Genomic DNA, 14336 nt, shown 5'->3' with positions numbered 1-14336 from the left:
TTCTAAACTTTCAAAGAATTGAAAAAGATTTGAATAAATTAATATTTTTAATTTTTCTGAATCCTCGTCAATAACCAAAAAGTTTTGAATTTTAGAGTTACGAGTAGCTCTGAAAAAAATTCGAACAAATTGACAGTTTTCAATCTTTTTAAATCTTCCTCAATACCAAAATAGTTCCATACTTCGGGTTAAGAGTTGGATTGAAAAAGATTTAAATGAATTGACATTTTCAATCTTTCTGAATTTCCCTCAATACCAAAATATTTCCAATTATGACTTGAATTGAAATAAATTAAAATAAATTCACATTTTCGAATCTTTCTGAATCTTTTTCTAAAATGATGAAAGATTGAATTCTTTTCAATACTCTTAAATTCCATTATAAGAATTAGAAAGTATTCAAATGATCGAAATTTAAATTCCATTTAATATTTTTCAAAATCTCCGTATGGATTGAAAAGAATTGAAAAAATTTTCAATACTTTTCCATGAGTATTTTTAATCAGGGCATAGTTCTACATTCCATTTTAAACATAATTATTACATTACAATACATTAAAATTAAATTACTGATTATTGTTAATTTGAAATTTTTTAATTTCCCGCTTCGAAACATAAAAATTTCATTTCCAAGAAATTATCCCAATTTCCAAGTGGCTGGCTCGCTTTTTATTAGCTTTCAGTTGCCCATTCCAAGTCAACTTTCGGGTATTCCTAAATGTTAATAAAATGATGACAAATGGAATTTTTAAAGAGTCAACTTTTAATATTTACCAAAAAAATGTTAACAAAACGTATTATAAAAAATTCAGTAAATAAGTTATCATAAAATGAAGTGATACATCATGACTATTTGGAAATAAATAATCGTTACCATTTTAATGTCAATTGACAATTTGTCATCCTAAAATGTTAATTTAATGTCGACTTTTTTATGTTATTTAAAAGATAACATTGAGTTGTTAGTTTGTTTATATTTTAATGTTAGCTTTATTTTGTCAGCTGACAATTGAAAAATGCTGTCATTGTTGTTTGTATTACTTTATAGTATCTTGTTTACAGCATTTTGATGACTATCTTATTTACGCTGCCATTTTTGTTGTTGTCATTCGCGTGTTCAACATGTTGATTGTTATGCATCAAAGTGCGCTCAAAAAAATAATAAATGCCTTAAAATGACTTAAGATTATATTTAAATAATTAAAAATAAATTTAAATATTAAGATTGTATAACCTCTCTATTTGTATAAATCAATAGCAGACAATTAGGAAAAAATAGCATCAAATAGCTAACGTTTCGTTGTCTATTTCAGGTGAACATTTTGTGATATTTAAATATTAGCTTTTTGTCTACGACTGGTGACTTATTGTAAATGCTGCCATTATTTGTATGAGTGGTTAGTGTTCATAATTATTACGTGCTATCGCACGTGTAACCAAAAAATATTTTTTGATCCGTTGATGACGTCACTATTAGAACGATTAGGTATCTTTTTTACCAGCTGTATCTTATCTAATATTTTTAGCATCCGGCTGTAGGCGCTAAATGTCGTACATTTCAAGTGTCTGTCACAAAAATATATTAAATTGTAGACTTGCAAACAGAGAATTTATTAACGAATATTAAAACTCAACATTGAGTTGATTTTTCAATTCATTGATTTTAAATTAATTATTTTAACTCAAGAAACCAGTGTTGTCGATCGTTACGTATGAATCTTCGTAAGAGCGATAACTCAATAAACAAAACACAGGTCTACAATGATTTTGGTGCTGCTAAAAGTAAAACTGATTTCAAGTACATTCGGTAACCCTGATAAAAACGTGATACTTCCTTTTTTAATGCTACGTATAGTTTTCGAGATTTTCATTTATTAAAAAACAAAAGAACATTTAATTCAAAACAGTTAAATACATTTAATTACACATTTTATTTCACAGGTTAGAAGCTTCTCTTTTTAGATTTTCTCCGATGGATGTCTTCAGGACATTCCCGTGTAATACTCCAACAGTAATCTGCCATCATATGCTCATCCCAGCGACCTTGGTATCTATCTTCCATCACCTTTAAATCTTGATGAAAACGTTCTCATTATAGTGCCGGATAGCTCAACTGGTAGAGCACTCGGCGCGATACCGAATTGGTCTGGGTTCGATTCCCAGTTCGGGCTATCTATATTTTTCTCAATTTATCGATGAATTGTCTTATTGAGAAGGTTTGCATGTTTAGGTTTCCACTATATTTAAATGGTGGCATATCGACGGCATATCAAAAGTATTAATTTAAAAAAAAAATTATTGATTATAATGACATTAATTATGATAAAATACGTTTTTTAGGTTATTATATCGATCGATACAAACCTGAACGTAGCTTCATAATTTTGACAGCATCGCACGACATCTTGTGGGCTAATTAACCAAAATATAACCTAGAATTAGTGGCACCAAACAAAAAATTTTTTTTTGTAGACCTGTGTAATTGATCGGCCTAATTTTTTTTATTAGCTTTGTATTTTTTATTGCAAGAACCCTTTTGAAAATCACGGTCTAAATCCTTCCCGTTTAATTATAATTAACGAATTCCAAAACAGATAATTTGACATTAAATTCACATGTATACATGAAATGTTCCAGCTTCTTTTCTTTCTAACAGCTGACTGCCTCTATCTATCTCTCTTTTTTTTTCCATGTATCTATCTACCTAACAAGTACTAAAAATAAAATTGGCATGACGGTCATAAAATAAAGTGATGACATCTACGCGCGAAAGCGCTGAGGGTGCTTTATGAACGGTTAATTTTATTCGACTAATTTACTCACATAAAAATCTTTCTACACTATTTTTATTAAACCAAGATAGATAAAACTGTATACTAGCATATAGAGAATTTATTAAGGAACAATTTGAACCCAATATTAAGTCGATTCATTATTTTATTCGTTTAAAATAAATTATTTTAACTCAAGAAACCAATGCTGTCAATTGTTACGTATGAAACTTCGTAAACACGATAACTCTCGATAGATACCTTTAATCGGCCTAACTTTTTTCTTGTCTTTTTATTTTTTATCACAAGAACCCTCATGAAGATTACTATCTGAACCCTTTTAGTTTAGAACTCAGTAAGATGTCTTTAAAAAGAGTTCTCAATGAGTTCTTTTTTCTGACTTTGCAAATAAGATTTCTGTGTGAATTTACTATACGTCTTAAGGAGCTCCTAATTTTGACTTCATAAAGAAGTTAAAAAAAAGAATACATGTAGACGTCACAAAACTGACGTCTTATTTATGAAGTCTTCAAGAACTCTTAATTAAGAGTTCTTAAACATGACATCTTCAAGAAGTGATCATAAGACTTCTTGAGGACACCGTCAACAAGACCAAGTAACCCTGATTAAACAACTGAATTCGATCGAATTAAACAGAATTAAATTTTTTTTCATTCTATTTAATTCAGATAGATTCTGTTAATTCGGTACCTAACTTAAAAATGAATTCTGTCTAATTCGGCAGGAAAACCAGAATTTGTCCAAATTAAGGAGGTTCATCGGTAGCAGTAGTTCGCAACTTTTAGAACGATTTCTCTCGTGTAAAACATTTTAAGTACAATAAGAAGTGGTTGAGATACAGTACACTTTTGTGCATCCTCTTATATGCGCAAAAGTATAAAAATGATCCCATTGCGTCTTTTCTCAGACTTGGCTACGTTGCATTCTAACTTAGAATATTTTTTCCCTTGAGCATGTGTTGAAGAAAGTGTTTTGAATAATTTCGAGGTTATACATAGTTGGAGATAACAAATAATAAATATTTGTATTGCAGTTATTTATAATTTATACCTTTTATTATTTTAAATATAATATATATTTACCCTTCCCTATACGGTAACCTTATGTTTGACCTATATCCGTAAAGTTTTTATAATTATTTAAATCTGTTGGGTTTCTACTGTGTTTTAAACTTCCCGCGCACTGCAACGTTGCCAAGTCACTATCTCTCACTTGTCAGGTTATGGGAAAAAGCTTGAAAATCATTAAAAGTAACAAACTTTAAAAATTAATTACAAAAAAATGAATACCGCTCGTTTATGTTTTTATTGAAAAAAATTTCTTGTTATAAATTGAATTAATAATTTTCAACTTTTAAAAAAATGTTGTAAAAAAAGTATGATTGTTATTTAATAAAATTCTCACTCTAACTACGGTCAACATAGGGAATGCATGTTAAATGTACGATTTTTAATTGTTAATATTTCAAAATTTAGTACCGCAAGGACTATTTTTAAAAATTCCTACGTATACAGGACACTTCAAAGTGTTTGTATTTAAAAATTGAAAGATATTGTAAAAAAAGTGATTATCCGATGAACCTCCTTAAAACGAATTTAAATAATTCTATTCGGTTTAATTCTGATTAATTCGAAAATAATTCTCCAATTTCTGGTTCTGAATCCAAATTAAACTGAATTAAAACGAATTTGAAATTTTTAAATCGGTTTTGTTCTGTTTAATTCAAATTCAAATTTTCAATTCAGTTGAATTCTGTTTTGCAAAATTCGACAGAATATAACAGAATTAAAATTTTTAATTCGGTCGAATTCAGTTGTTTAATCAGGGAAAGCAGTCATTTCGACTAGAATGCTGCCTGGGAACAATCATTTTTAAAAAATTTTTCTTGTATAATTAAAATAAAATAAAACTTTTAATTGAATATAAGTATATGGAAATATATTATCATTATTGCACACCTCAAGCGCGAAAGCGCTAGGGGTGCTTTACTGACGGTTCTTCCACGTTGACAATTTCACTCATACAAAAACATTTCTACACTCTTTTCATAGCCCAAAAATAGATTAAATTATGTATTCGCGTGCAGATAATTTATTAAGGAATAATTTAAACCCAATTTTGAGTCGATTTGTTAATTCATTGATTTTAAATTTATTATTTTAATCCAAGAAACTAGTGCTGTCAATTATTACGTATGAATCTTCGTAAGCACGATAACTCTCGATAGACACCATTAATCGGCCTAACTTTTTTTTATTGTCTTTGTATTTTTTATCACAAGAACCCTTATGAAAATTACTATATGAATCCTTTTAGTTTAATTGTAATTAATTAACGACGTAAAAGTGATTATTCGTGAAAAATTTAGCTGCTATTTTTACTGTTGTTATTATTTTTTTCATTGTTTCTCTATATCAACTACTGATGGCAGCACTAGCGTATTAATATATTTGAAAAAAAATGACACATAGAAGACAAAAGGCGGGATATTTAAAAAAAATGTTAGTAAAAAAATATTAAACTGAAAATACGAAATAAAAAATCAAATTGATAATTTGTAAGTTGAATAAAAGTTCATAAGAAAAAAAAATACATTAATATTATGTAATAAAAGTAATGATTAAAAATAAAATGAGTGATTGAGGTGTGCGCTTTTGGATTTTCCAACATTTTTTTTTTCCTCTTGCTAGGTTTTAATGCCCAGCTGGCCCTTGATTAGAACTCGTACAGCCAATATTTGTGTGATTTGTATTTTTGTTTATTTTTATTTTTTAAATTTCAACAAAATTCTAAGAGCTGTCACTTGGGTGCGCTCAGCGCTCTGATAATAATCCTAATAATCTATACATATATGTATACACCGTTCATGATTGTTCTTTTTATCACTCTATTTATTATACAGTATTTACTAAACTGTTTTTCATAAAATGATAAAAGTTCAAAATGTATAATAAGCAATTATTTTCATTCTTCGTTTAACAAACATCCATTATATTTAAATTTAATTCAATTGTTAATTTTATTTAAAGACTAGTTTCTAACTTAGTGTGTCAGGTGATTCTTGGGAGAAATTTACTAACATTTGTAAAAATAAATTGATAGTAATTTTAAAATATTTTTAAAAACACGAATTCAGAATTTGCCGAATGAATTAACTGTTCAAGTCGAGAAGTTTCGAACAAGTTATCAGTAATTAGTTACTTGTAGTTATCGAAGGTTAAGTTATGTCACATACATAATATGGCGTCTTCCGATATATCTGATGATGGGTTCGATTGGAAAACTCTGGAGTACAGAATTTTCAAAAGTTCAAGTTATTCACCGACATATTTACCTGAGTAAGTTTATTTTGCTGGAATTTAATTTAGCACTTAGTTCAATTCTTGCTGCAACTTGTTTTACTTTAACGACTGGTAATTTACTGTCAAATAATTCTACTTTTTTATTTCTAATTTATGTAGGAATATACTAGTTGATAAACCTCAAGATCAATCCTCTCGCTGGTCGTCTGATCATGATCATTATCCACAGGTAAACAATAACTTTGTCATGTCAATGAGTATGTTTACAAACGTAACTATAACTTTTATTATGAATTACATATGTTAAATTTAATTTTTCAGTATTTAGTTCTCAAGCTTCCTCGCCCGTCAATCGTTAAATCACTTACTTTTGGAAAATTTGAAAAAGCTCTGGTATGCAACATAAAAAAATTTATTATTTTTGGTGGAATGGAACATGAAAATATGACAGAACTTTTGAAAGGGTAATTTTTTTGTTATTAATTATGGATACACTGAGAGAAAAAAAAATTGAATTCAAGTAACTATTTATTGGATTTCCATAAATACTAGGGCTGGTTTAATTTAGCCGGTTAAGCCGGCTAAAAAAGTTAACCAAGCTAATCAGCTAGCTGACTGTTCGGCTTAGGTGGTTAACTCAAATTAGCTGAGCTAATTAGCTAAAGACTAAGCCAGCAAAATGTCTAATTAAATATTTTATCAAGTATCTATATATAGTATCTATTAGGGTGATTCAAGAAACAAACAAATTTTTTATTTTTCTTCCAAACAGGTTCAAAAGTTTCGTTTAGATAAAAAAAGACGCTTGTGAAAATTAGAGCTCTTAATATTAACATTAAGAGGTTCCTCATCGCACTTTTCTATTTCCCATAAGAATAACATGGGAAAAATTTTTTTTACGTCTTCTGATTTTTATAAGTAGCTAACGATGCGTCATAGGAATAAATGGCAGGCATATTTTTGTAGGTAATTGAATGCTCTACGAAAAAAGTTTTTTGTCATTTTTTGATAAATCTGTTTGTTCAAAAGTTATTTGAGGTCAAATTCGTATTAAATTTTGAAATAGTTTCACTTTTCCAGCGAAACTATCAGACTTATTACAAAATATCATCAGACCTTTTTTGTAGACAATTTTATTCCCTAAAAGTTATTTCGAATAAAGTTTTTTCGAATTCCGCATTGTTTTCTAGTTATTTTTATTTTAATGTCAAGCTCTTAAAATCGATCAGAATACTATTTTTTTATGAGCATGACATTAAAATAAAAATAACTAGAAAACAATGCGGAATTCGAAAAAACTTTATTCGAAATAACTTTTAGGGAATAAAATTGTCTACAAAAAAGGTCTGATGATATTTTGTAATAAGTCTGATAGTTTCGCCGGAAAAGTAGAAAATCTCAAAATTTAATATGAATTTGACCTCAACCTCAAATAACTTTTGAACAAATAGATTCCTCAAAAAATGATCAGAATCTTTTTTTGTAGAGCATTCAATTCCCTACAAAAATATGCCTGCCAATTATTCCTATGACGCATCGTTAGCTACTTATAAAAATCAGAAGACGTAAAAAAAATTTTTCCCATGTTATTCTTATAGGAAATAGAAAAGTGCGATGAGGAACCTCTTAATGTTAATATTAAGAGCTCTAATTTTCACAAGCGTCTTTTTTTATCTAAATGAAACTTTTGAACCTGTTTGGAAGAAAAAAAAAAAGTTTGTTATTTTTTGGATCACCCTGATCTACATATAGTATCTACATATAAATATTGTAATGGTAAAATTCGATTGGCAATTGGTTTATCATATATTATTTGATACCAGCAACAAAAATGAACAATTTAATTGAATACATAATGTAGATCTAAAATTTTTTAAATTAATTATTTCAATGATATCTCTGTTTTGATAGAGAAAAATCAATAAATTCGCATTTTCTGGCGACAAACATCTTCTTTTCGGAGAAATTACGTTGCCTGCAGTTGAAAAGACCTGCTCCGAAGGTATGCTGGAAAAAGGAATGCCTAAAAATTTTCTCGCAAAACTGGCCAAGATCGGAAATTTGTGCCTTTTTGAATTCCACCAAAGTAATGGATTGTTTGCCTTCGGAATGGTACCCAGAAAAAAAAAGATATCTTGAGTAGAGAAAATATTTTTGAAGACAAACGTTTTCGGGAACCTAGTCAAGATTTTCTTGAGCCAAGAAAATTTGTCTTGGTTAAAAAAAATTCGTCTTGGTCGGAGAAGATTTCTACTTTATCTGAAAAAATTTAGGTCTCCAAAAAAATTTTCTTGAATCAAGAATATTTACTTTCAGTCGAGAATTTTTTTTTTCTGTGTAGGCTCTCGGTTAAATTTTCCTATTTCTTTCTTAATAGCAGTCTTGCCATTCTCTGTAAATTTCCAGACAACCCGCGTACAGGATCAAAAAGTTACTCCAAATCATTTTCTCTTCGATTCTTACTAGAATCAGGTTCATTTACTGGAACTCGTTCTGTCATTTCCATCAGTTTTTCTTTAATCTTATCTTGATACCATCAGAGACTACCATTCCGAAGGCAAACAATCCATTACTTTGATGGAATTCGAAAAGGCACAAATTTCCGATCTTGATCAGTTTTGCGAGAAAATTTTTAGGCATTCCTTCTTCCAGCACACCTTCGGAACAGGTCTTTTCAACTGCAGGCAACTTAATTTCTCCGAAAAGAAGCTGTTTGTCGCTAGAAAATGCGAATTTATTGATTTTTCTCTATCAAAACAGAGATATCATTGAAATAATGAATTCCAAAAATTTTAGATCTACATTATGTATTCAATTAAATTGTTTATTTTTGTTGCTGGTATTAAATAATAAATGATAAACCAATTTCCAATCGAATTTTACCATTACAATATTTGAATGTAGATACAATATATAGATATTTGATAAAATATTCAATTAGCCATTTAGTTGGCTTAGCCTTTAGCTAATTAGCTCAGCTAATTTAAGTTAACCAGCTAAACTGAACAGTCAGCTAGCTGATTAGCTTGGTTAACTTTTTTAGCCGGCTTAACCGGCTTAATTGTACAGCCCTAAAAATTAGTAATTGTTTTTTAAAATTAAATTAATAGTTTTTATTTTAAGAAAACAGTTGCTTCACTTTAGTAATAAATTTTTAGAAGCATCACTTACTTTAGGGGGGAAAGGATTAGAGATACAGAAAAAAGAGCATATTTTCGTGATTTTTTTTTTCAGAGTAGGGTCAGGGGTCCAGTTTCTGACCTTTTTAGAGTGCCAGTTGGGGTTATACTATAATAATTAATGTAAGATTTAATTTAATGAGAAAAATAATAATTCTATCGACTAGTTTATGATTTGTCGAATAAATTCATGCGCGTAAAATAATTATTTGAATTGAATTAATAATTTGAATTGAGGTTTTAAAAATTGACATTCAGAGACTTAGTTTCTGACCCTCAGAATTTTTCAGATCGCAGTTTCTGGACCTCACAGTGGCCTAGTTTCTGACCCTCACATTACACAAACCGTGATTAGGTTATGAAGTACTTACCAAGTTTCAATTAACTAAAACTATTATTTAGATAAATAAATTAAATATTCATTATAACAGAAACATAATTTTTCAATATTTAAAATATAAATAATTAAAGTCACTTTAGCTAGCGCCTGTTCTCATCATTTTTCATCGTAGCTCGTTGTCATTTTTTTTAAACTCTTGAATAAAAAAACAATCAAAAAATTAATTTTGTCTTAATAAAAATATTATTCAACTAAAAGAGTCATAACAATTTAAATACTATCGAAATTGACATTATTTTTACAATAATTTTATCATTCCAAGAATATGTACTTTCAAGATCTAATTATGATCTTTTATTTTTAAAAATGAATATTAAATGTTAATTTATCACTGTATTGTGAATAATAGTAGAAAATAATTCAAGAAAATTATAAATATTGCTATTTTTACATTTTATAGACATGTAATTAAACAGATAACTTCGCTCGCAGTAAATTATAATTTTAGGGTCAATAACTCCACCATGCCTTTAAAATTGAGCCTAGTTATCGAACCTCAAATTTCAACAACAAAACTCATTTTAATATGTTTTATAAATGTATTAAAGTAAATTTTAATTAAATAATGATCTATCCATCTATTTTTAGTTAAATTTTTTGACTTACATGATAATTAGTGCACAGATTCAATCGTCGTACCTCCTAACGTAAACTGTTTAGACACTATTTAAAAAAAGGGGTTTCTCAGCCGCTTATGGCTAAAATATTTGTTTTTATTCAGTTAATATTTTCTATGTTTTTTAAATTGCCATTGATGAGGTTCAGAATAAATTACAATAAATTAAGAAAAAATTGATTTTCTTTTTAAAGTAATAGTTTTTTAAGTAAGAAAAAAAGTTGAAAAGGTCAGAAACTGGGCCAGGGTCAATAACTGGGTCTTTTACTTTACCTTCTTTATTAAAATTCTTAAAATTTGTGACATTATTAAGCATCATTCCAAGAATATTCTCCTAAATTTTCATAAAAAAATATTGAAAAACAAGCCAGTGGTAGTGGGGAGAGAATCACCTAAAAAAAAAAAGTCTCCATTCGGTAGTCAGGATAGTTTATGACTGCTTTTAGTACATAAGTTTATCTTGGATTTGAACGAAAGAATAAACAAAATATTCATTTTTGAATTTTTGGTAAAGGTGCAATAAAAAAAACTCTGACTATTACCAAAAATTGCTCCTTTTATTTAATTAAAAAATAAGTAGTAATTGAAAAAAAAATCCTTTGTTCAAATCCAAGATAAACTTATGAACCTAAGAAATCTTTTGGGTTTTATGATTTTTGATGAAGCAGTCATGAGTTATCCTGACTACCGGATGGAGACTTTTTTTTTAAGTGACTCGGTTCTCCCCACTACCACTGGCTTGTTTTTCAATATTTTTTTATGAAAATTTAGCAAAATATTTTTGGAATGATGCTTCATAATGTCACAAATTTTAAGAATTTTTAAAAAGAAGGTACTCTGAAAAAAAATCACAAAAGTATGCTCTTATTTTTGTATCTCAGACCTTTTTCCTCCCCTTAAGGTATAAAACTAAAGTATAAAACTAGAAAAAAAAACTATGTCTAGTAATATTTTTTTTGCAGAAACAAATTTTTTTCTTAGTATTAAACAAGTAAATAAAATACTTGACTAAAGTAATTATTTTACTTGATTAAAGAAAATAATTGCTTGACTATATTTAAGTAACTAAAACACTCAAATCAATAATTTTTTCTTGAAAATATATATTTTTTTTTCTCAGTACAGTTCAATTAATTCATATTCATTTAATATACTATAATTTTAAAAGTTGTATTTCTTTTGATTATTTATAGAAGTTTAAAAAATGATTCAGTGGCAGAAACATTTGAAATAAAACATAAAATTGGAATGGACGATATTTACTACCCGATTAGATACATAAAAATAATGCCTATTCAATCATGGGGACCGAGTTTCAATTTTAGTATTTGGTACGTTCGTCTAACTGGTATCGATGATCCAGAAGTAGTTGATCCCAGCCTCATGTGGGTTAATCAGTACCTCCAGAATGAAATTTTAAGACTTTGTATGAAATATTTCCGTTGTATAAAACAGCCAGAAATAGTTCAAACTCTTGGGAAAGTCACTAATGTTAAGTTAGAAGATCAACGACTATCAGCTTTATACGATATTTTAGTAAATAAAGGAGATTATCTTGAAGCTGAACGATTTATCACTAATGCTGTTTCGACTGGATTAGTAGATGAATATACAAACAATCAACCCTACTGCGCAGTATGGAAAAAAGTTAAGTGCGATGATCCGAAACCAGGTATGAGAGGAGGTCATCAAATGGTCTTTGATTCGGCAGCTGAAATTTTATATTTATTTGGTGGATGGAATGGAAATCAAGATTTGTCTGATTTCTGGTCATACAATGTAAAGGAAAACAAATGGACTCTTATTTGCCAAGATACTAAAAGTGTAGGGGGACCGGGTGCTCGGTCTTGTCATAAAATGTGCCTTGATCCTGAAAGAAAACAATTGTTCACATTAGGAAAGTATTTAGATACACAATACCGGTGTTCTGATAATTTAAAAAGTGATTTTTATGTCTACGATATAAAATCAAATAAATGGATTCAAATATCTGAAGACACAAGTGCTAGTGGAGGCCCGAAACTTATATTTGATCATCAAATGTGTATGGATGTTGTAGATAGAATAATTTATATATTTGGTGGTCGGATTCTTACAATGTCTGGTGGGGTTGATGATCATGCCGTCGGGATGTCGTTGAGTCCAGCCGAACCTGTTTTCTCTGACCTTTTTTCTTATCACGTACCAACTAATACTTGGAAACTTTTAGCCTGTGATATCGCTAGACCAAGTCCGTTAAATGTCCCAATGATTAAGTCAAGAGTGGGCCATTCAATGCTTTTTCATCCGATCGATAGAAAATTGTATATTTTCGCTGGTCAGAGAAGTAAAGAATATCTTAATGATTTTTTTACATTTGAAGTTGATACCAGTAGAATAGAACACATCAGCTTACAAGATTTTGAGAGCGACGACTCTAATCATATTCCAGCAGCGGGTTATACTCAAAGAGCAACAATCGATTCTACATTAGGGGAAATTTATGTTCTATCAGGATTAAGTAAAAACAAAGAAAAGCGCGAAGAAAATGTTCAAAATTCATTTTGGGTTTATAAAATAAAAAGTAATACTTGGACATGTGTCTATCGCAATGAAAATGTCAGTGAAAAATATTGGAATAAAATGCAAGACTTTGAGCCGTGTCCTCGTTTTGCTCATCAACTGGTTTATGATAACGTCAAAAAAGTTCACTATTTATTTGGTGGTAATCCTGGACGTACTTATTTCCCGAAACTGAGACTTGATGACTTTTGGCAACTGAAACTTTGTAGACCAAAACAAGATCAAATTCTCAGGAGATGCAAACTCATTATTAGAAAACATAAATTTAAAGAACTTGCTCTTTGCAATAGTATGAAGGCACTTGAGTATTTACAGAAAGATATTTCCGAAATTGTTGACCATAGTGATGTTGAACAAACCAAGGATTTTCAATTGTTGACATCTGTGCTCTTTTACGAACAAGACTTTTTAAGACACACACCAAAATCATCCGACATTTCATTAGATACGAGTAGTTCAGATATGTTAGCGAAAGAATTTCATCAACGTCGTACGAAATTATTCGATCAACTAATGGAATTTTTTCCCGAAAAACTTACACAACCGCGTACTAATTTAGTTGACCTTTTACTTTTGTGATATAGCCATCGTTAAATTAGTTTATCATTTCAGAGGACATTCGACTGTTAAATGCTCAAATTATACAATTTTATTGGGAACATTAATTTGAGTAACTAAATAAAATAAAGCTTATTTTTAACTTCCCGCAATGAAAATTGAAAATTTTCAAAAAAAGGGAAATTATTGGTTTCGGTCCGATTTGAAAAAATCGAGATTTCATCAGACCTCCATGTTTTGAGGTCCTAGAAAACAATTCCGACTATTTCCGGGTCGACATCCGGCCGTGTGTGTGTAAACTTTTTTTGTCCGACGATATCTTTAGAACGAATCAACCGATTGGAGCATTTTTGGCGGCTATCGAAAGAGCTCACCAAAAGTTAGAACTGATGAGATTTTGAAGTCGATCGGTCGAGTACACGGAAAAAAAATTATAGGAAGTTTTGCTATGCATTATGGGAATGGTTCCCATAATGGTATGGGAATAGTACCTATACTACTATAGGGATGGTTCCCATATATTATGGGAACCATCCCCATAATAGTATGAGAATAGTTCTCATACCATTGTGGGAATCATTCCCATACTATGATGGGAATGGTTCTCATATTGGTATAGAAACTATTCCTATAATATTATGGGAACTATTCCCATAATGTTGTGGGAACCATCCCTATAATATCATAAAATTTTTTTTTTGCACAATAGTGTAGAAATTTCCCAAAATTTGAATTTTCTTGAATGTTTTGTGCTCACAAAAAATTCTTGTTAAAAATTTTAATGTTTTTTTGCCAAATACGATTTTTTTTTTCAATGTTTGAATTTTTGTTTTTATGTTTAAAAATATTTCTGTGTATTGTAGAAGTGATTACCACACTTCTTTAAATTAATTTTTTCATGATAATATGGGAACCATTCCCATAATA

At 29.2% G+C, this 14336-nt stretch overlaps 1 protein-coding gene across 1 annotated transcript; it reads left to right on the top strand.

Moving 5' to 3' along the window:
- Window positions 1-5621: 5621 nt before the first annotated feature.
- On the top strand, window positions 5622-13881 carry LOC130669599 (muskelin). The gene is made up of 4 exons (XM_057472585.1): window positions 5622-6130; window positions 6254-6323; window positions 6416-6558; window positions 11483-13881. The coding sequence occupies exons 1-4, from the start codon at window positions 6033-6035 to the stop codon at window positions 13428-13430; spliced, it is 2259 nt and encodes a 752-aa protein (XP_057328568.1). The 5' UTR covers window positions 5622-6032; the 3' UTR covers window positions 13431-13881.
- Window positions 13882-14336: the final 455 nt, after the last annotated feature.

This window comes from Microplitis mediator, chromosome 6 (assembly GCF_029852145.1).
Source record: "Microplitis mediator isolate UGA2020A chromosome 6, iyMicMedi2.1, whole genome shotgun sequence".
Classification (NCBI taxonomy): Eukaryota; Metazoa; Arthropoda; class Insecta; order Hymenoptera; family Braconidae; genus Microplitis; species Microplitis mediator.
The sequence above is the reverse complement of the archived record's forward strand: the minus strand, read 5'-3'. Positions and strand labels throughout refer to the sequence as shown.

Coding starts and splice junctions, on each gene's coding strand:
- LOC130669599 (XM_057472585.1), top strand. CDS start 6,033: ATGGCGTCTTCCGATATATCTGATGATGGGTTCGATTGGAAAACTCTG. Junction 6,131..6,253: donor TCACCGACATATTTACCTGA/GTAAGTTTATTT, acceptor TAATTTATGTAG/GAATATACTAGTTGATAAAC. Junction 6,324..6,415: donor ATCATGATCATTATCCACAG/GTAAACAATAAC, acceptor TTAATTTTTCAG/TATTTAGTTCTCAAGCTTCC.